Source organism: Hyperolius riggenbachi, chromosome 8 (assembly GCF_040937935.1).
Source record: "Hyperolius riggenbachi isolate aHypRig1 chromosome 8, aHypRig1.pri, whole genome shotgun sequence".
Lineage (NCBI taxonomy): Eukaryota > Metazoa > Chordata > Amphibia > Anura > Hyperoliidae > Hyperolius > Hyperolius riggenbachi.
In genome coordinates, this window is record NC_090653.1 from 271,701,958 (window position 1) to 271,724,998 (window position 23,041).

At 46.8% G+C, this 23,041-nt stretch overlaps 1 protein-coding gene across 3 annotated transcripts in view; it reads right to left on the reverse strand.

Moving 5' to 3' along the window:
* Positions 1 to 3,643: 3,643 nt before the first annotated feature.
* The window catches only part of FAM78A (family with sequence similarity 78 member A), a 112,611-nt gene continuing 93,213 nt past the window's right edge, over positions 3,644 to 23,041 (reverse strand). For all 3 annotated transcript variants that reach the window (XM_068248853.1, XM_068248854.1, XM_068248855.1), the window contains one exon: positions 3,644 to 9,230. In XM_068248853.1, coding sequence (XP_068104954.1) covers positions 8,702 to 9,230 — 529 coding nt within the window. In that variant the 3' untranslated portion in view covers positions 3,644 to 8,701. The remainder of the gene's footprint in view (positions 9,231 to 23,041) is intronic.

Below are 23,041 nucleotides of genomic sequence, written 5' to 3' on the forward strand. Positions count from 1 at the left end.
TACTGCCACAAACATGAATCAATTTTATTGGAATTCCACGTGAAAGACCAACACAAAGTGGTGCACACGTGAGAAGTGGAACAAAAATCATACATGATTCCAAACATTTTTTACAAATCAATAACTGCAAAGTGGGGTGTGCGTAATTATTCAGCCCCTTTGGTCTGAGTGCAGTCAGTTGCCCATAGACATTGCCTGATGAGTGCTAATGACTAAATAGTGTGCACCTGTGTGTAATCTAATGTCAGTACAAATACAGCTGCTCTGTGACGGCCTCAGTGGTTGTCTTAAAGAATATTGGGAGCAACAACACCATGAAGTCCAAAGAACACACCAGACAGGTCAGGGATAAAGTTATTGAGAAATTTAAAGCAGGCTTAGGCTACAAAAAGATTTCCAAAGCCTTGAACATCCCACGGAGCACTGTTCAAGCGATCATTCAGAAATGGAAGGAGTATGGCACAACTGTAAACCTACCAAGACAAGGCCGTCCACCTAAACTCACAGGCCGAACAAGGAGAGCGCTGATCAGAAATGCAGTCAAGAGGCCCATGGTGACTCTGGACGAGCTGCAGAGATCTACAGCTCAGGTGGGAGACTCTGTCCATAGGACAACTATTAGTCATGCACTGCACAAAGTTGGCCTTTATGGAAGAGTGGCAAGAAGAAAGGCATTGTTAACAGAAAAGCATAAGAAGTCCCGTTTGCAGTTTGCCACAAGCCATGTGGGGGACACAGCAAACATGTGGAAGAAGGTGCTCTGGTCAGATGAGACCAAAATTTAACTTTTTGGCCAAAATGCAAAACGCTATGTGTGGCAGAAAACGAACACTGCACATCACTCTGAACACACCATCCCCACGGTCAAATATCGTGGTGGCAGCATCATGCTCGGGGGTGCATCTCTTTAGCAAGGACAGGGAAGCTGGTCAAAGTTGATGGGAAGATGGATGGAGCCAAATACAGGGCAATCTTGGAAGAAAACCTCTTGTAGTCTGCAAAAGACTTGAGACTGGGGAGGAGGTTCACCTTCCAGCAGGACAATGACCCTAAACATAAAGCCAGGGCAACAATGGAATGGTTTAAAACAAAATATATCCATGTGTTAGAATGGCCCAGTCAAAGTCTAGATCTAAATCCAATCGAGAATCTGTGGCAAGATCTGAAAACTGCTGTTCACAAACGCTGTCCATCTAATCTGACTGAGCTGGAGCTGTTTTGCAAAGAATAATGGGCAAGGATTTCATTCTCTAGATGTGCAAAGCTGGTAGAGACATTCCCTAAAAGACTGGGAGCTGTAATTGCAGCAAAAGGTGGTTCTACAAAATATTGACTCAGGGGGCTGAATAAGTACGCACACCCCACTTTGCAGTTATTTATTTGTAAAAAATGTTTGGAATCATGTATGATTTTCGTTAATTTGTGAGTACAATACTATTCACACATAAAATACCTGACCTAGGACACCTGGCATTTCTCTTATATTATGTGTCAAGAAGAAAAGGACGATACTATAATGTTCAAGGAAGACCAACTGGAAGACCAGGGGACAATCTAAATATTCCTGTGACCAGAAAAGGAGACAGCAACCAGCTCTCTTGGAGAACGTGTTTAGTAGGTGGGTTATTTGCAGTGAAGATACTTTCCAATGAGAAAAATAGTGAAAGCAGCCCTTACTAACCAGGACATGAAAAAGGGTGGATGTTATTTGCCTGCATTGACACAGATGTTCTCAGTCTCCCAGTTTGCTGGTAGAGTGTTGACTCTGCTGGTTCCTCTGAGTCAGCAGAGCATTGCTCAGCATTCAGAGCCGCTATCTGCGCAGCCCGTGTCTCCAGTGAGCTCATTCCTGACATTGTGCGACCGCCTCTGTGTTAATAAGGTAGAGACGTGAGGGTGATAGATGGCTCTTTGTGTTTATTCCAAGCTCTGGGTAATTACAATCAATACTGCGGCTTTGGATAGTTAAATGAAGAGAACGAGAACAGCATTCTGCCATTCGATATATTTATTGTGCTTGCTGTGGATGTATGAATCGCTGAGGGCCTCATCATTTCACCATGGCCTTCACGGTAGCCATACATCTAGCGATTCTGGAGGTTGATCGACCAATAGACAGGTCTCTCTCTGATAGAATCTGCTCGGGGAGAGACCTGTTGGTTGCCATACACCGCAGACCGATTGCAGCCTAATGCTTTAAAACCTCAATAAACAATTTGATTCAGGAGAGTTCTAATTAGAATTAGACCTAAAAGCTGGGCCATTTCTGGCAATTTTGGTGCTCCTGGCAGGGCCCCCCCAACTGATAAATCATATACAGAAATTGTGTTAAGGTAGACATACATCTAGTGCAGGGGTAGGGAACCTATGGCTCGGGAGCCAGATGTGGCTCTTTTGATGGCTGCATCTGGCTCGCAGACAAATCAGTTTAGTGTGGCAGGCGTGCTACTGTTGAAGCGTGCTCTAGTAACTTATTCATGCTCCCCCATTGTCTCGCCCTGGACCCTGTCAGGTCCAGTGACTTTGTAGGACGAGATACCAGCACTTTGATTGGACCAATAAGCTGCCTGTAACTTGACAGGCAGCCTATTGGGTCAATCAAAGTGCCCGGATCTTGTCCTACAAAGTGAATCAACCCCCCAAGTCGGCCAGCTAATTGTACGAGCTGTTAGTCAGTATTTCTCCTGTCTGGCTCTCAGGGAAATTGCTGATGTTGCTGAAACCCAAGAGAAGCTGAAGACGTGCCGGACGCTTCTGCTGCCCGAAGGATCAACTGTATACACATCACCATGGCAACAGGGATGTGAGCCCTCTGCTGCGCATGCGCATTGTCCCATAGCTGGTAACATACTGTATGGCTCTCACGGAATTACATTTTAATATATTTGGCATTCATGGCTCTCTCAGCTAAAAAGGTTCCTGACCCCTGCTCTAGCGATTCTGATTCAATTGACAAAGCGATTGACTACAGTATGGTTGGTCGAAAGTCGATCGACTAGTGACCCACACAATACAAGCGATATCACCTCCACTAATTGATCTGACTGATGTTGTGTCTTCATGCTCTGATTGCAGAAATCGATTCAGAGTCGATCGAATGACCAATATCTTTCATCCTTCTCGATTGACTAGGCTGGTCGATTCAACATGATATCGGCCACTTTTCATCGATTGGGCATACTTGGAACATAGACGATTCTCCCTTGATTTGATAAAATCGAATCGTCGATCGTACAGCTAAATCAGCAAAATTGCTTTATGTATGGCCAACTTTACTGAGAACAAGTGTATCAGACCACCTTTAAAAATGTCAATTTAGATTTTACAAATTCCCAGACACATCTTTCTTAATAAAACTAGCAGATTTGTATAACATTTTTCATACAGCCCAGCGTGCCAAGAATAGCTCTGTGATGCCCCTCCTGCAGGTGAGACCCTAGGCATCTGCCTGGATTGCCTGCACCTAACAATGGCCCTGTCTATAAGAACAGATTTATATCTTATCATCTTGTTATATATTTCATTTCTGACTCTCTTTTCAGGTGTGAAAAAAGTAAAGGAACCCTGATTGGTCGTCCTATTTTTCCGCTTTGTGCCAATCTTCACATATTCAACCCCAAAAGATCACCAAACACGCATCAGCTTTCAATGAGAAATTTCAAGTATTTAATTTAACACGTCATATTACATTATATCATTGTTTTCTTGAAACACAGCCCAACGGACTAATACTTTCTGGTTCCGCTCTTAGCTGAGACTTTGTACGTTTTTTTCCAAGTAGACGTTCTGCTGTTTTTGGGCGTCCTGTGCAGTTTCACGTGTACTGAGAGGATTGAGAAGCTCCCATCAGCCTCGCAGCTCTCAGAGGAGGTCACATGTGAGAGCCGTCAATCCAAGCTACTTGACTCGCTCAATCGATAGCAGAAAAGGCTCTTGGGTAATTGCATTGACTTGGCCGCTGCAATATTTATTCATTGGGGGCTTTTGTACTGCATGTAAGGAACAACAATGAATATTCATTTACAAGCAACCTGTTTCATCCTTATTAAGGCTCCTTAGTGCAGTTGTGGCACTTTCTGTTCAAAAACGGACTTGCCAAGCAGCATATCATACGGGAGGATTTCAGTTGTATCTTCTAAAGGATTAGGGGGTGGAGTCACAAAACTTTCCTCATCAATTATTTTATTCCCCTGGCTCCCCCCACCTTATGAGCTGGAGGAGGGCTGCAGAGAAAGCTGATCAGTAGATCAGATGTTTCTGACTAAAGTTTGACTTGATTTGCCGCATGCTTGTTTCAGGTATGTCATTCAGACACTACTTCAGCCAGGAATAACAGCAGGACTGCCTGGCATTGTTTAAAGAGACCCTGTGAAATCCTGGGGGATAGTACCTCGGGAGGGGGAAGCCTCATTCCAGAGGTATCCCCAGAGGAGTTTTTTTGTGTTACAGGTTTTCTTTAAAGGAAAGTAGAGATGTTTTTATACCTACCTGGGGCTTTCTCTAGCCCCGTGTTGGCTGTAGGCTCCATTGCCGTCCCCCATGGGCCCCTCCGACCCTCCGCTGTGTCCCCTGGTATAATTCCCAGGCATGCTTCACTGTGCAGGCACAGAACGCTCCCGGCAATGGCATGGAAGCCCCATGTAAGTATAAAAGCTGCTTTTTGATACATTTCTGGAACACTTTAAAAGGAAGTAAATATGGCAGCCTTTTGTCAATAAGATGAGATGATGCTGGGCACCAGTAATATAACAGGCATGTGGCAGAGATGGGCTTGGGCAGAATGAAGACTAATTCTGAATTACTTTGAAGCGCAGCCCAACTGCGACATTTTTTGCTTTCTCCCATCTCTGTCACCAAGTGCTGGCTGTGTGTGGCAGTCTCCGCCTCCTCAACCTAATGCTTAGCCAATCACAAGGTGCAAATATAATCACGTGGCAAGGAAGGGGCAGGTGCTAACTCTTCAGTTTCAGACACAGGACCAGACAGTAGTATGTCTGACAGCCAGTCGCCACTTTTTATATAAATTGCAGATTTACTTTAAATGGAAATTCAAACAAAAACCAGTAACACACAATTTCTGTGGCTATTAAGAGATGTGTCAGCCTGCTAGCATCTTCTGCAGATAACGCAGTCCTGGGTGGGTTAGCAAGAAGGGGTTTTGATAGTCTGTTTGGCTTGATAAACCATTCAGAGATCTTGCAAGAAAAGCTTTCTACCATATTCTGGCTCCACCCTCCTGATTTCCAGCTGTGCCCTCATGTGGGCCACACCTCCTGATCTGCAAGACCGAATGGCTCAACTGGTGGTCTGTGCAAGTTTGTGGGCGGAGTCAATGGATGACTGAACTCCCCGGTATCCAACCAAGGCTGCGCTACCTGCTGTGGGTGGGGTTACCCTTTGGGCAACTCCTCCCTCTCTATACTCTGTCCTGTAATAATACACCAACAGTTTTATTCAGTGTAGTGAGAGGAATATGGAGGGTGCAATCTCTATTACATTTTTGACTGACTATTGGGTTGATCTTTTGGCTTTAGCAGTGTCTGAGTCACACAAGCTTGGGACAAGCATGCAGCTGGTGGGTGGAGTTAGACTTGACCCAGAACACCAGATCTGCATACTTATTCTGTGTCAGTGGTTCAGACAGCAAGAAATATAACAAGAAAAGAGAAAAAAGGTAACAAAACACACCAAGGAGGAGTACGTGAAAATCCTGTAACCAATATTACATCAATGTGTAATAACTAACAAAACAAAACGTGGCTATAGCTTCTCTGCTATAGTCTGCGACCCGTGCACAGGCAATTCAGGAATCCAGTGAGTGCCGGACCCCTGATTACTTCTCCCTTTTGAGTTGCAACGACTCAGAGGGGGAATAGTAATTAACGCCGCCTGTAATTTCAGAGGCAGGAGGGTGACCCGTCATTCAGCTCACCCTGCGCCAAAGTGACCGGCCGCCGAAACCAAACGTACGAGGTCTACAAATAGGTTACTCAGAAAGCTCACTTTTGGCATAAATAGAACTGTTTCGGTGAAAAAAAAATTTAATCCCTACTATACCAATCCCCACTGCCGGATCCTCTACAAGGCGACCAAGGTAGTTGCTTAACATTCCATGGGCCTGGATGCTGCCTACCTGGTTCCTCCTATCCCAGATTATTCCTTATCAAACAGGCCGAGTGGCGAGCCTAAACAGATACCTCAGCTAGGGCCCCGATTTTAGCTTAATCCATCTCTGCTCAGACTCTGCACGGCAGTGCAATTACCGGTATATCCGTAGGGGAATATAAGGATATTAAAGGTATACTCTAACCCTTCAATATCAGTTACATCAGCTATGGGCAAGGTACGGCCATTCAGCTTTCCAATCCAGCCCACCTAAGCAGAGCCGGATTCAACCTCTTTCCCTATGCGGCATCATGTGACCCACCATCAGTACGTGTCAGCTGGTCACATGAAGAGCGACACACTGTGGCCATAGAGAGCATGTTGGTCGCATGGCTGAAGGGGATTAGAGATGGAGGCTGAGAGAAGGTCTTAATTTATGCCCTGCTTGCAACTTTGCATAGGGAGGGAGGAATGGAGCGGTACATCTGCTACCTATACTGGAAAGGGGGGAGGGGGCACACCTGGTTACCTAAACTGGGGGCATACCTGGCTACCTAAACTAGGGAGGTAGCTAAAATTGGGGGCACATCTGGCTACCTACACTGGGGGGGGAGGGGTGGCTACTTAATACTGGGGGCACATCAGCTACCTATACTGAAGGAGGGCTAGCTAATGCAGGGGGCACACCTGGCTACCTAAAGAGGGGACGAGGCTCATCAGCTACCTGAACCGGGGGCTGAACTAAGACTTTGGCTTTCAGTACTGGAAGTGAAGCACATTGACTGCCTGTACTGGTTTGGCCCCTCTGTCAAATTTATGAAGCCTTTGTGGCCTATATGAGTCAAAAAGTTTGCCCACCCATGATTTAGATAGATCAGCATACATACCAAAAATGTATAAATATATATCCAACTATTGTTGGTGAGTTTTGAGTAACCAGTAAAAGATTGTCCTTTAGACCTTACATATAGGGCTGTATATCCTGTCCAATGAGCTGTCTTCTCAGCTATCTGCCTGGGCTTTCTGGTTTATTTTTGTTCAGCCTAAATCCAAGCAGTTTCTTATAATAAGGTTATTTTAAATTCCTTATGCACTGAAAAAAAAAAAAAACCTGTTGTTTCAGACTGTAGACCCACATGTCGTCCTATGCAGCTATCGGCTGCCTGCTCATTGTTCCCCGTCAGTCTGAAGACAAGCCTCCTTACTACTGACTGGCAGCTGTGATAGGCTGTCAGTGAGAAGAGAGGCGTGGCTTCAGCGTATAGAGAAATCATTCTCCGACATGCCCATGTGGCTAAAGGGGGAGGTTTAGACTAACCAAGGTATGCAGGAAGCTGTAGGCTGCTGAGAAGGAGGTGAGGATCTGTAAATTGGTGAAGTAGGTGCAGCACAGGCCAAAATGTTTTAATACAATTATAATGTGTCTGAACGTAGGCTTTAATCAAGATGGCAGCCTCCATATCCCTCCCATGCCACGGTTTACTTTAAGGGTGCATACACACATCCAATTTTGATTGGCCAATCACTGCCCAGTTTTACCACTTCAGCATAAGATGAGGGTCAACAGATTTTGAACTATTTCCAGATTGTATGGGTAAGCGCTCGTATTACATGGAAGTGGTAAAATTGGTAGATCAATCAAAATTGGATGTGTGTACAAGGCTTTAGAGGCCCTTTTAATCTGTACCATAGCTCCTCTTCTTAAGGAAAAGCAGCTGTGCTAATAGAGGGATGTGGGTGGCACTGGCCAGCAATGCACGTTTATCCCTTCTGTAGCTAAGACTCTAGCTACACTACCCCTGAGTTTGATATCTGTCAAGAACATTCCACCAACTGGGACTCTATAAAAAACAAAAACAAAAAAAACACACACACATGCGGCAGAAAACCTGGAGGCCTTGCCCATAGCGACCAATCAGGCCACCTTATTTTGCAAGTGCAAAAAATGGTTGCCATGGACAATTCTCTCTATTGCACTGGTTTCTGTTAAAAGAGACCGACCCGCTTACAACATGCTGGTGCCGTTCTGCCATGTGACCTGTAATATGGCGTGTGTAGTCCGTCAGTTTGTCTTTAGTCGTCATCCAATGCTAGTCCATCTTCCTTCAACAAAGGCAGCACACGAAAATAGCGCCTTCTAGGGGAAACGGGGTCATGGGGACATTTGGCAACTTTCAAACCACAAGAAGTCTATCGGAGGTACTGACATTTTTCATAAATAACACATCTTAATGAAACAAAATAAAGAAATGTTCAATAAGATCTCAGAAGGCTTGACTTTGTGCCTCAGATGAGTCCTCTAACAGCAGATCTGGAACACTTCCGGTTAGACCTGTAATGAAGTGGTTCCCACTCTAGAAGGTACATCATATTTGGGTGAAGGTCAGCAGAAGTAGCCAGAGGTCCAGGAAGGTGCCTCCATAAGATGTGCAGACCTAATAGACCTCTTTGCCACAATGTCCTGATGTACAAAAATAACACAGTGATGCCCAAGGTTTCAATAAAGCAAAAATAGTACCTTGTTTGTTTATTTTTTTAATTTTTTTGGTTTCTATTATTAAACGTTTACTAGCAGCTAGCGTCCTCTTTCCTGATCTCACCGACGTTTCGGAGGTATCACTACAACCGCCGGTTTGTTGTTTGGCCTCCACATGAGCACCTGTGCATCGTTGGCATTGGGTTTTACAAGTGCACTAGGAGGTATGGGTTCGTTCTTGCCAAGGACTTGCGGCTGCTCTTGGCTGAAGGGTTCCTGCAGTTTGGCGCGTTGACCTAGCGGTAAGGTGGGCTTGACTTCGATCTCCAGTTTCATCCTCCACTTGATGGTGTGCAGGATAACCAGTTCACCACTGCCCATGTTGATGGCCACCAACCAGGTGGTGAAACTTTGGTCCCTTTGGATGCCCGTCAGCATAGGCACATTGGAATCGCTCACAGGCACTGCCCACGTCACACTGGGGTAGAAATTATCATTCATACTGACAGTAAACTTGGTGTCCCGCTTGGTGGGGCCGGTAACAGTGCAGGTCTCAGTAGTATTGCCATACCAGGGGTAGTTGACTCCGTCCGAGTCACTGATAGCTGGGATTTTGCCGTTCTCCAGATCTGGCAGTTCCCAGCTGGACCTGAAGATGAGAAAATATTGTTAGTGAATGACATGCATTAGTGTTTTCATGATTAGATATTTATATTTTCGGTGACACATGTACTGCAATGCTTTACAGAGTACATCCAAGTCACATGGCTAGCTGTCCCTTAGTGGGGTTAACAGTCTACTGTCCCCACCATTGTCTTGATTCAAGTTTTGGGAAAGCCAGTTGACTTAGCAGTATGTTGTTCTTTTTTGTTTTTTGAGATTTGAGAGGAAACCATAGTGCCTGGAAGAAAAACTATGCAAACACAAGGAGATCGCACAACAACATGCAAATGGCCTCCTAGCTGGTAACTGAAACTACTCTGTTGCCCTGACCTCCACGTATACATTTTTGATATAGAGATCATCAAAACCTACAAACTAATTGGGCTAGTCATGACTGATTTAGCAGCTGGAGTGCCAAGGTTAGCCACTTGCAGAAAAAGAGACCGCTTTTCCGCATGGAAAATTCTGCAATTGCGATTCTTCTAGCCCTTTTTGTATGAACGTTTCTGCATGTTTGCGATTTATATATGCGTTGTTATGCAACATTTCCCTTTGTGATTTTTTACGTGAATGCCAATGATTTCATTAACTTAAAGGGAATCTGAAATGAAAATAAAATTATGATATGATTTGTATGTGAAGTACAGCTAAGAAATAAAACATTAGGAGCAGAGACATAAGTCTAATATTGTTTCCAGTACAGGAAGAGTTAAGAAACTCCAGTAGTTATCTATGCAAAAGAGCCACTGATCTCATGACTTTCAAAGTGGCAGAGAGCTCTGTCTTCTGAAGCTTATTATCTCAAGCGTCTGTCAATTTATATTATTTTTCTCTGCAGAGAAGGGTTAAAAAGTTCACCAGCCTGCTCTGTAAAATCATTTAGAATGCTGAGTAGTGTGTAAACTGCAAATATTAGAGAATGGTGCAATGTTATTAAAAAAGTATATATAACTGAAAATAAAAATATGAGAATATTTTCTTTGCTACTAATGTTCTAGTAATTATCCGTACTACACAACAAATACATTATATCAAATTTTTTTTTCGCTTCAGTGTCTCTCTAAAAACCTCATGCTGATTTTAATGCAAAATGTACATTTTGTTGCAAATTTTCTGCATTCCCACAAATTTGCACAAAGCAGAAAATTCAATTCGATGCCATCCAGATAAATTAAATCTGTGGCATCTACATTTTCTCAAATCGCACGTGAAGTGTGAACTCTGCATTATTGCCTCTGTTATCTCGCTATTAGGGGGGATCCACAGTGGCACACTGATACCGTCCCCACTAATGTCACGTTCTCATTTGTCCCAGTGTTTGTCCTTCTGCAGATGCATGATGATTCTAGCAGAATGCGTCACCGTCTAGGACTTGGCTATGTTCCGACAGTGATAAACGTCCTTGCCAGACACATAATGGATGGATAGTGCTAACTATAACAAACACTGAAACATACAGGTTACAAGTACTGTATGGGTCAGTCTGGCAGGGCAGGGAGGTCTCTGCAGGGAGTGTGGGCCAGTCTGGCAGGGCAAGGGGGTCTTTGCAGGGAGTGTGGGTTATTCTGGCAGGGAAGGTGGGTCTCTGCAGGGAGTGTGGGTCAGTCTGGCAGGGCAGGGAGGTCGCTGCAGGGAGTGTGGGCCAGTCTGGCAGGGCAGAGGGGTCTCTGCAGGTAGTGTGGGCCAGTCTGGCAGGGCAGGAAGGTCTCTGCAGGGAGTGTGGGCCAGTCTGGCAGGGCGGTCTTTTTTTCAGGGAGTGTGGAACATTCTGGCAGGGAAGGGGGGGGGGGTCTCTGCAGGGAGTGTGGGCTAGTCTGGCAGGGCAAGGGGGTCTCTGCAGGAAGTGTGAGACAGTCTGGAAGGGCAAGGGGGTTTCTGCAGGGAGTGTGGGCCAGTCTGGCAGGGAGTGTGGGCTAGTCTGGCAGGGAAGGAAGGTCTCTGCAGGGAGTGTGGGTCAGTCTGGCAGGGCAGGGAGGTCTCTGCAGGGAGTGTGGGTCAGTCTGGCAGGACAGGGAGGTCTCTGCAGGGAGTGTGGGTCAGTCTGGCAGGGCAAGGGGGTCTCTGCAGGGAGTGTGGGTCAGTCTGGCAGGGCAAGGGGGTCTCTGCAGGGAGTGTGGGTCAGTCTGGCAGGGCAAGGGAGTCTCTGCAGGGAGTGTGGGCTAGTCTGGCAGGGCACGGGGGTCTCTGCAGGAAGTGTGAGACAGTCTGGCAGGGCAAGGGGGTTTCTGCAGGGAGTGTGGGCCAGTCTGGCAGGGCAGTAAGGTCTCAGCAGGGAGTGTGGACCAGTCTGGCAGGGCAAGGGGTGGGCTCTACAAGTAGGGTGGGCCCAGTCTGACAGGCAGGGCAGGGAGGTCTCTGCAGGGAGTGTGGGTCAATCTGGCAGGGCAGGGATGTCTCTGCAGGGAGTGTGGGTCAGTCTGGCAGGGCAGGGGGGTCTTTGCAGGGAGTGTGGGCTAGCCTGGCAGGGCAGGGGGTCTTTGCAGGGAGTGTGAGCCAGTCTGGCAGGGCAGAGGGGTCTTTACAGGGAGTGTGAGCCAGTCTGGCAGGGCAGGGGGTCTTTGCAGGGAGTGTGGGATAGTCTGGCAGGGCAGGGGGTCTTTGCAGGGAGTGTGAGCCAGTCTGGCAGGTCGTTGGGGTCTCTGCAGGGAGTGTGGCCCAGTCTGGCAGGGTGGTGGGGTCTCTGCAGGGAGTGTGGGCCAGTCTGTCAGGGCAAGGGGGACTTTGCAGGGAGGGTGGGTCAGTCTGGCAGGGCAGGGAGGTCTCTGCAGGGAGTGTGGGCTAGTCTGGCAGGGAAAGGGGGTCTCTGCAGGAAGTGTGAGACAGTCTGGCAGGGCAAGGGGGTTTCTGCAGGGAATGTGGGCCAGTCTGGCAGGGCAGTAAGGTCTCTGCAGGGAGTGTGGACCAGTCTGGCAGGGCATGGGGGGTCTCTGCAGGGAGTGTGGGCCAGTCTGGCAGGGCAGGGGGGGTCTCTGCAGGGAGTGTGGGTCAGTCTGGCAGGGCAGGGAGGTCTCTGCAGGGAGTGTGGGTCAGTCTGGAAGAGCAAGGGGGTCTCTGCAGGGAGTGTGGGCCAGTCTGGCAGGGCAGGGAGGTCTCTGCAGGGAGTGTGGGTCAGTTTGGCAGGGCAATGGGGGTCTCTGCAGGGAGTGTGGGCTAGTCTGGCAGGGCAGTAAGGTCTCTGCAGGGAGTGTGGACCAGTCTGGCAGGATAGGGGCGGGGTCTCTACAAGTAGGGTGGGCCCAGTCTGAAAGGGCAAGGGGGTCTCTGCAGGAAGTGTGGGTTAGTCTGGCAGGGCAAAGGGGTCCCTGCAGGGAGTGTGGGCCAGTCTGGCAGGGCAGGAGGGTCTCTGCAGGGAGTTTGGGCCAGTCTGGCAGGGCAGGGGGTCTTTGCAGGGAGTGTGGGTCAGTCTGGCAGGGCAGTGAGGTCTCTGCAGGGAGAGTGGGCCAGTCTGGCAGGGCAGGGGGATCTCTGCAGGGAGAGTGGCCCAGTCTGGCAGGGCAGGGGGATCTCTGCAGGGAGAGTGGCCCAGTCTGGCAGGGCAGGGGGATCTCTGCAGGGAGAGTGGCCCAGTCTGGCAGGGCAGGGGGATCTCTGCAGGGAGTGTGGGCCAGTCTGACAGGGCAGGAAGGTTTCTACAGGGAATTTGGGCTAGTCTGGCAGGGCAGGAGGGTCTCTGCAGGGAGAATGGGTCAGTTTGGCAGGGCAGGGAGGTCTCTGCAGGTAGTATGGGTCAGTCTGGCAGGGAAGGGGGGGGGGGGGGTCTCTGCAGGGAGTGTGGGTCAGTCTGGCAGGGAAGGGGGGGGGGTCTCTGCAGGGAGTGTGGGCTAGTCTGGCAGGGCAGGGAGGTCTCTGCAGGGAGTGTGGGCTAGTCTGGCAGGGCAGGGAGGTCTCTGCAGGGAGTGTGGGTCAGTCTGGCAGGGAAGGGGGGGTCTCTGCAGGGAGTATAGGTCAGTCTGGCAGGGAAGGGGGGTCTCTGCAGGGAGTGTGGGTCAGTCTGGCAGGGCAGGGAGGTCTCTGCAGGTAGTGTGGGCTAGTCTGGCAGGGCAGGGAGGTCTCTGCAGGGAGTATGGGTCAGTCTGGCAGGGAAGGGGGGGTCTCTGCAGGGAGTGTGGGTCAGTCTGGCAGGGCAGGGAGGTCTCTGCAGGGAGTGTGGGCTAGTCTGGCAGGGCAGGGAGGTCTCTGCAGGGAGTATGGGTCAGTCTGGCAGGGAAGGGGGGGTCTCTGCAGGGAGTGTGGGTCAGTCTGGCAGGGCAGGGAGGTCTCTGCAGGGAATGTGGGTCAGTCTGGGAGGGCAGGGGGGTCTCTGCAGAGAGTATGGGCTAGTCTGGCAGAGCATAGAATGGGTGGATGGCAGTAAAATAAGAGGCAGAGAGCCAGTTCTGCCCCACAGCCTGTAGTTCCAGGCTAGCCAGTCTGCACATTTACATTTTAGCCAGTGTGATGTACACTTCCCCTCTGAGGCAAAAGCCTTGTAAATACATCCGCCACAAATGTCCTCCATCCTACTAAGAGCATCCTGTGTCATGAAAGGCAGATTCTGTGCAGAGAAAGCCCCTTCTAGGTTCAGGTTCCCTCTTTTCTGTTTATCCCAGCCCCCATCTGTCTTCCTGCCTCACACAGCACACATCCGGAGACCCGCAGTCCTTCCTCTTATAGGAAGCCGCATCACAGCACCAGCTCTGTGCGGAGCGGCTGCAGCACAAAGACAGCGGCGCTGGGACTCATCAACCTATTGTTGAATCAACAGAGTAAACAGAGGCAGAAATTACGCCATTCCACAGCGGATGAGCGGCTCGGCTCGCGTTCTGTGTTCTCTCTTTCCTGTACGCTGTGCAGGCTGATGGCTGAGGAAATGTGACTGGGCTGAATAAAAGCAAAACTCATCTGGGCCCTACACACCATACAATTTTCTGTTAGAGTTACTTGCCAGATAGATTTTTTTCCAACATGTTGGAAATAATCTTTCTGGCGGGTAAATCTAACAGAAAATTGTATGGTACTATGGTGTGTACCTAGCAGCCTTTGAGGAATTGATGCCACATCATACAATTTTCTGTTAGATTTACCTGCCAGATTTTTTCCAACATGTTGGAAAAATCTATCTGGCAGGTAAATCTAACATAAAATATAACAGGAAATTGTATGGTGTGTAACCTCTGATGGGTACATGAATCGCTACAAACTGTCCATTGCAGAGCGGTTAGGATTCATTTCTGCTCTCATTCAAAGTTTTATTGATACAAGAAATAAAAAGCAATTCCCTCTGCTCAGGTCTATTGGTTACAACATTTTTGAAAACCGTTATTCCAGATTTATCTAAGTTGAAATTTTAAGTTGAATTTTGAACTTTAACCCAGAGTAGAACTTAATTCCAATCAGTAGCTGATACCCCCTTTCCCACAAGAAATCTTTGCCTTTTCTCAAATAGAACATCAGGGGGGGGGGGGGGGGGTCTGTATAGCTGATATTGTGGTGGAACCCCTCCCACAGTGTGATGTCATGACCATGGTCCTGACCGTTTACTGTGTAACCTCGTTGCATTGTGGGAAATAACAGCTTTTTCCAACTGCCAGGCAAGCAATATCTCCCTGCATAGAACTCTCAGCAACATACATTCCACATAGAACACCTGGCAGGACTACAGAAATCACCACCAGTGATACATTTCAGAATGTAAATCAGGGAGAGGAAAGATTTTACAATTGGCAAACACTGACTAAACAATCTATAAGTGAATATTGTAAAATATAAGCAGTATTTTTCTAGTGTTGTGGGCTCAGCAGCTGTGACTAGTAGGCGGCTACCTAGCTGGGGGCGGACTGCAGCAATGCAGGTGGAGGGGGGCGGAATTTCAGACCTGTAATGATTTACGGGCGAACAAATGTGTTACCGCCGCTGACACCAGCGGGTGAGTTACCACCGCTGACATCTTTGCAGCTCTAACACAGAGCTTTACTTTAAAGAGAACCTGAGATGAAAGCCATCTCAGGTTCTATACTTACCTGGGGATTCCTTAAGGGCGCTCGTCCCTCGCCATCTCCCCAAGTGGCCACTGTCCCCACAATTCAGCCAGAAAGCCTGGCCGGGTCGCGCTTCGTCGTGCATGCATAGCCCGGCCCGATGCGCTCCCCCCGTCGTGCTCCTGCGACTGGGAGCGTTTTGCGCTAGTACAGAATGCGCCCAGGGGCGGGAGCACGGTGGAAGAGCGCACCTGGCCGGGCTATGCCTGCACGACGAAGCGTCCTTTCGAGCTGAATTGCGAGTGTACCTGAGATGGCTTCTATTTAAGGTCACTTTAGCTTCTTTCTCTTTAGGAAAGCATCAGAAGCTTTTCAAATACAGTTATAGATTGTCAGGCTTTTTTTTGATTGCCCTTGGATGTATTGATACATTTTTATGAAGTAACCTCTAAGGCCTCTTTCACATCTACCAACGCGTGCAGGAGCCGTTTCCTGCACGTGTTGAATAGCCTGCGGTATGTCGACGGGATGCTGCGGTGTGACACAATCAGCGGCGGTAGCTATTAATTCCCGACGGGAAAATGCCAGTTCCCCAGGATAATAAGCTCCCGGGTGCTTTGTACCGCAACGCAACGAAATGCAGCGTCGGGTGTCAAAGGTAAAATTAAAGTCTATGGACTTTCATTTTACCTAGGTTAACGCAAAGTTTCGACTGCGTTGAAATGCAGAAAAAGGGATCTAGTGTGAAAGAGCCCTAAGTTATTTTTTTTCCCCAAATCTCTCTAAAGCCTCGTGCTCACGAGGCACAAATGTTGCCAGTCGCCGGGAAGAAGAAAAAAAAAGCAGCGACAGTTCGTCGCCAGGTCCCTCTGTGCAACAGCCGTACACACGGCGCACAGAGGGACAGAGATGCGCCGAAAGCTGTCGCCAAAGGTTCCTCCCCCTCGCTGTCCCCCCGCCGGTTGCGTGGTTGCGGCGACAGTTGTAGCCCGTGTGTATGGGCCATAACCTTTCTTGGTAAGAGAAATCTTGCGAACCCTTTGGTTAATTTATTTGCCCTTCTTTGAACCTATCCTAAAACTTCCCTGTCTTTCCTATAATTATTATTATTATTTATTGTATTTATAAAGTGCCAACATATTACGCAGCGTTGGACATTAGTTTAGGTTACAGACAATATTTAGGGGTGACATACAGCAATATGACAATACAGGAATACAAGAAAGTCCAGATCACACAGCACAGTATGAGTACAAGGTAATGCTTAGTCAGTCACTGGATGGGAGCATGGAGATTAGGCAAGTTAGGTTCACTGAAATGCATAGCGATATAGAGAAGAACTCCTCTTGCTTGTAATGCGATGTGCCCAGGCAGCCTGTCAGTACTACAGGCTAATCTTCTGCAACAAAGTAGAAAGCCGGCACCATCTGTATTATATGCTCTTAATACATTTATTCAGGAGTCATAAGCTGCTAATTATAGCGACGTTTTGGAATCAAACATCCTTTTTCAAGCTAAGCAGCATACAAAGTGACATATACAGAATTATCATGCATTTTTATACTGACATAACGGATAGTGAGCCAATCATGGCCATGTACACTCACAGCCAATGTGAAAGGTCCATTGCTCGCCGGACCTGATGGGGAACTACAATGCCCACTACTCATTGGTCACCACATTCAAAAGAAGTCCCACCTCCCCCCCCCAGCTTACGGAAGGATGCGTATCAAGGCGAAGCGCATCTCCCTGGTGTATGCGCATGGGTATCCTTTCACCGCTCCACCCATCACCGTCACAAGCGGACTTGATGGGGAACTGCGATGACAGGCGCTGGAGGGGGCCGCACTACCGCCGCAACACCCACTGCTGCCCATGCGACCAATACGGGGAAGACGTACACCACGCCCACCGCCACCCGTAACGGCGGTGTTTGCGGAAGTGTCCCGTCTCCCCGCATGGAGCCTCTACACCTCCATCCCTTATGATGGAGGTGTAGAGGCTGTGAGATATATGTTAGAGACAGCATCAGATTTCACAAGTGATCAAATTGGATTTATTTGCACATTATTGGATGTGATCTTGAGGAATAATTACTTCTGGTCTGGAGAACAATTTTTGTACAGTTAAGGGGGACAGCTATGGGGTCGAATGTGGCTCCGTCCTATGCAAATATATATATGGGCGTTTATGAAGATATGTTTATTTATACTAATCCATTGTTCCAACAATACGCCCGACAATGGTTAAGATATATAGATGATGTTTTTTGCAGTGTCCCGTCTCCCCGCATGGAGACGTTGCCAGGGAGACACGCTACGCGTCAGACGCATGAACCATAATATACATCAGAACATAGTCAGAAAACCAGATGAGGGCCTGGAAATGAGAAGGAAACTCACGATAAATTATTATAATATGAACAATTAGAATAAATATAAAAGTAAACGATAAAAATGAAGAAAAAATTAAAGTAAAAAAATAAGAAATAAAATTAAATTAAAAATAAAAAAATGAAAAATGAAAAATGAATGATAAAATAAAATAAACATGAGAAGATATAAGATACCACATGGGAATATATATCCAGAATACAGAGACCCTATATAAATGGGGTCAAATCTAGTTCCCTATTTAATCCCCTAGGTTCCAATGTATCTAACTTTTTAACCCACCAAGCCTCTCTAAATAGAAGTTTTTTTAGAAGGTTACCTCCCCTCATAGGTGGAAGTACTTGTTCTAATATTTGGTATCTAAGTTGGCTCACGTTGTGGCCCATCTGTACAAAGTGAAATGGAACTGATTGTTCCATCAATTTTTCTCTAATCGCATGTTTATGGTTTTTAATTTTTTGCATAGTCTGTCCAACATAGATCAGCCCGCAGGAGCACTTCAGAGCATATACAACACAAGAGGAGTCACATGTGTGGCATCCTCTAATTTTAAATTTTGTACCTCTGTAAGGATGAAAAATTTCATCACCCTTAATCACTGAACCACAATGTACACAATTAAGACACGGAAAGGTGCCCCTGCGGGTCAATCCACGCCGGACAGAACCTGCTCTACCTATATCAGCATGTACAAGCTTGTCTCTCAATGTAGGGGCTTTTTTAAAAGAAAACAATGGGATATTTTTAAATTCTTGAATGTCAGGAAAAGTATCAGAAAGTAAGTGCCAATGTTTTTTAATTATTTTAGCAATATTATTGCTTTCTGTATTAAATCTTGACACAAATGGGACACGTCCCGAGACATTCCTACGTTGTCGTCCCATGTGGCTATCCTGTATCCTGATTCTTGTCTCATCAATAATGTCCTTAGGGTTACCCCGCTGTAAAAACTTCTCTTTAATCTCATTAAGTCTAATATCTCTCTGCACGTCATCCGACACAATCATTTGTACCCTCTTAAATTGGCTAATTGGAATTGCATTTTTTGTCGCCTGTGGATGAAAACTATCATAATGTAATAATGAATTGGCATCTGTTGGTTTGACGTATAAGTCAGTGGTCAACCTATCATTTACCCTACTGACCATAGTATCCAAAAAGGCTATTTTTTCTCTATCACTATGTATAGTGAATCTGATGTATGGGCAACAGGATACAAGCTCAGATGTAAAAGCTTCTAGGGTCGAATGAGGCCCCGCCCATATGCAAAAAACATCATCTATATATCTTAACCATTGTCGGGCGTATTGTTGGAACAATGGATTAGTATAAATAAACATATCTTCATAAACGCCCATATATATATTTGCATAGGACGGAGCCACATTCGACCCCATAGCTGTCCCCCTTAACTGTACAAAAAATTGTTCTCCAGACCGGAAGTAATTATTCCTCAAGATCACATCCAATAATGTGCAAATAAATCCAATTTGATCACTTGTGAAATCTGATGCTATCTCTAACATATATCTCACAGACTCTACACCTCCATCATAAGGGATGGAGGTGTAGAGGCTCCATGCGGGGAGATGGGACACTTCCGCAAACACCGCCGTTACGGGTGGCGGTGAGCGTGGTGTACGTCTTCCCCGCATTGGTTGCATGGGCAGCGGTGGGTGTTGCGGCGGTAGTGCCGCCCCCTCCAGCGCCTGTCATCGCAGTTCCCCATCAAGTCCGCTTGTGACGGTGATGGGTGGAGCGGTGACAGGATACCCATGCGCACACACCAGGGAGATGCGCTTCGCCTTGATACGCATCCTTCCGTAAGCTGGGGGGGGGAGGTGGGACTTCTTTTGAATGTGGTGACCAATGAGTAGTGGACATTGTAGTTCCCCATCAGGTCCGGCGAGCAATGGACCTTTCACATTGGCTGTGAGTGTACATGGCCATGATTGGCTCACTATCCGTTATGTCAGTATAAAAATGCATGATATTTCTGTATATGTCACTTTGTATGCTTAGCTTGAAAAAGGATGTTTGATTCCGAAACGTCGCTATAATTAGCAGCTTATGACTCCTGAATAAATGTATTAAGAGCATATAATACAGATGGTGCCGGCTTTCTACTTTGTTCACTCAAATGCATACCATGGGTTCACAGTAATGGAGGGGCATGATCAGGTAGGACACAAAAGGAGGAGGATGTGGTGCGGTCCCCAAAACGGTATCCCATACTCCAGATTATGATTATGATTTAGTATTTATATAGCGCCAATATCTTCTGCAGTGCTGTACAGAGTATATTGTCTTGTCACTTAACTGTCCTTCAGAGGGGCTCAAAAACGAATCCCTACCATAGTTTTATGTCTATGTATGAATTGTATTGTGTATGTATCGTAGTCTACTCTAGGGGTAATTAAGGGGGAAGCCAATTCACTTACGTGTATGTTTTGGGGATGTGGGAGGAAACCGGAGTGCCCAGTGGAAACCACACACAGACACGGGGAGAGCATACAAACTCTAGGCAGATGGTGCCCTGGCTGGGATTCGAACCGATGACCTACCGCTGCAAGGCGAACGCCACCGTGCCGCTCAGATGCGGTATTACAAGTGATTTACACAGTGAGAGTTGTACACAAGGCTCTTGTAACTTTATTTCTTGTTTTATGCATCCCAGAATTTTATTTGCTTTAGCTGCTACTTGGCATTGAATACATTTGCTTAACTTGTCATCAACAAGTATTCCTAAGTTTTTTTCCAAGTCTGATGTTCTCAGCTGTATTTGCCACTTATCCTGTGACCAACCTTACGTTTACTAATGTTAAATGTCATCTGACGCATGCCTGTCCTTACAGTCATGCTGTTTAGATCCTGTTGTACTATGTCACTATCCTGCTTTATGTTGATAATTATGCATAATTTTGTATCCTCTGTGGAGATGTCAACATTACTCTGTATTCCACCCAGTAGGCTGTTTGTTTTGTTGTTTCTGCAGAGACAGCTAAAGCCTTGCAACAAGATAAGTAACTGCACTGTATCTGTTGGGTGTGTTAGTTTGCTAATTATTGCAGGTGATTGGTTCTTTAGAGCTGCAATGTTTCCTGCTTTGTGCAGCAAATTAGTCATGCAGCAATATGAGAGTTATTGGGGTGTTATGATATACTTTAAAGAGAGCATGAAAATGTATTGATTTCATGGCTAGAAAAGCTGCCATTTGAGGTTGGCTGCTTTTACTCTAGCAGGCTAAACCTGCATTGCGTTACAAGATAAAAGAAGAGCGCTCTATGGTGCATTAACTTTTTAATAGTGATATAAAAGGATAAAAATTGCACTTACAAGATGCAAATGCTTTCAAAGCATGTCTCCCATATAGGGTAGTCAGAAATCCTTTCTCCTGTCTCTGATTCCTGTAGCTGTGGCAAATAGCAAGGGTGTCCAGGTGTACAACAGACCATCGGGGTGGGGTGGAAAGTGCCTGCAACATTATGACGCGTTTCGGCATGCTTACGCCTTCATCAGATTATGCTGCAGTCTCAAACGCTGGATTTAAAGGGACTCCGAGCAGTGCAGAAACTATGGAAAGATGCATATCATTTTAAAGCGCTCTTTCTCCTCTTTCCAATGATATATAAACCACCACCCTACGTCTTTTAGTTTTCGCTATTTTCGCGATTGAAATTGCCGCGGCCGCGATTTCGATCGCGAAAATAGAGAAAACTAAAAGGCGTAGGGCAACGATTTAGGTGTCGTCAGAAAGAGGAGAAAGAGAGCTTTAAAATGATATCCATCAAGCCATAGTTATATTGTATTACACAGGACGACACTTTCCCCAGTGTCAGCAGCTCCATTTTGCTGAATGCAGCTGCTGACTTTGACAAAAAGTCGCCCTGTGTAATACAATATAACTATGGCTTGATGGATATCATTTTAAAGCTCTCTTTCTCCTCTTTCTGACGACACCTAAATCGTTGCCCTACGCCTTTTAGTTTTCTATTTTTGCGATCGAAATCGCAGCCGCAGCAATTTCAATCGCGAAAATAGCGAAAACTAAAAGGCGTAGGGTGGCGGTTTATATATCGTTGGAAAGAGGAGAAAGAGAGCTTTAAAATGATGTGCATCTTTTCATAGTTTCTGCACTGCTCGGAGTCCCTTTAAATAGGATTTGATACTAGATAGGGGGCTCCTCCAAATACAACAAGTTTATTTACAATACTCCCAGGGACAATGCAACGCGTTTCGCAGGTTTGATCCCACTTCATCAGGCAATAACAAAGGAGCAATAGCATATGTGGTCAGTAGAAGAGCCAGGAACCTCTGTCAAACCTGCATTGCATTACCCTATTTTGGCGCAAAAGCAATGAAAGCCTACAAAGACTTTCACACTTATTGCGGTCCCTTGCAGTGCGCCGGAATATCCATTCCAACGCAAGGGCAACATGTTTAACGCACGATGCTTGGGGTAATAGAAGGCTATGGGTGACGCGTGTGGTGTCAACATCGGAGCACGGTGCGTCGCGGGGCACATGGGCGGAGCGTCGGGAATCCCAGTGACATACATCCTGCCCAGCAATTAATAATGTTAAATTACAAAATACCTAGCTAGCCCTGATAGATAAGACAACACTTGAGCTGCAGCCACTAGGGCGCACTCAGTAGGCAGTAGCGGAGAATCTTGCCCAAGGACTCCTTACTAAATAGGTGCAGGTTTACTGAACAGGAACAGCCAAGTTTCAAACCCTGGTCTCCTGTGATAGAGGCAGAGCCCTTAACCACTAGTACACTATCCAGCCACAGACAGCTATATATGCCTTTTACATGAAATTGGAATGTCTTAAAGAAAACCTGTAACGACAAAAAGTTCCCCTGGGGGGTACTCACCTATCGAGGCTCCCCCCATCCTCCAGTGTCCCACGACAGTCTCACTCTGGCCCTCCGAACGGCGGGGATGTAAATGTTTACCTTCCTGGCTCCAGCGCAGGCGCAGTATCGGCTCTCCGCTCGGAGAGAGGCGAAAATAGCCAATCGCTGTCGGGACGCTCTACTGCGCAGGCGCAAGTCTTCTGCTCCTGCGTAGTAGAGCGGACCCGACAGAGATCGGCTATTTCCGCCTATCTCCGTGCTGAAAGCCGCAACAGCGCCACCCGCTGGAGCCAGGAAAGGTAAATAAATGTAGAGCCTGAATTGCCGGAGACTTCAGAGGAGCCAGCGCTGGATTTCCTGCAGCTACAGCGGAGGGTGAAGCATCATTGGGACCCTGAGGCTTCCCCCTCCCGAGGTGAGTACCCCACAGGAGAACTTTTTTTTTGTTACAGGTTCTCTTTAATGCATTATTTTATTCTAGCCCTGATTTATAATACTGGCATATCACTCTCCAGAATATATCACATAAGCTGATAAAGTGAACCTAAAGTGGACTAGATTAGTTAGTACGATCGCGCCTGCCCATT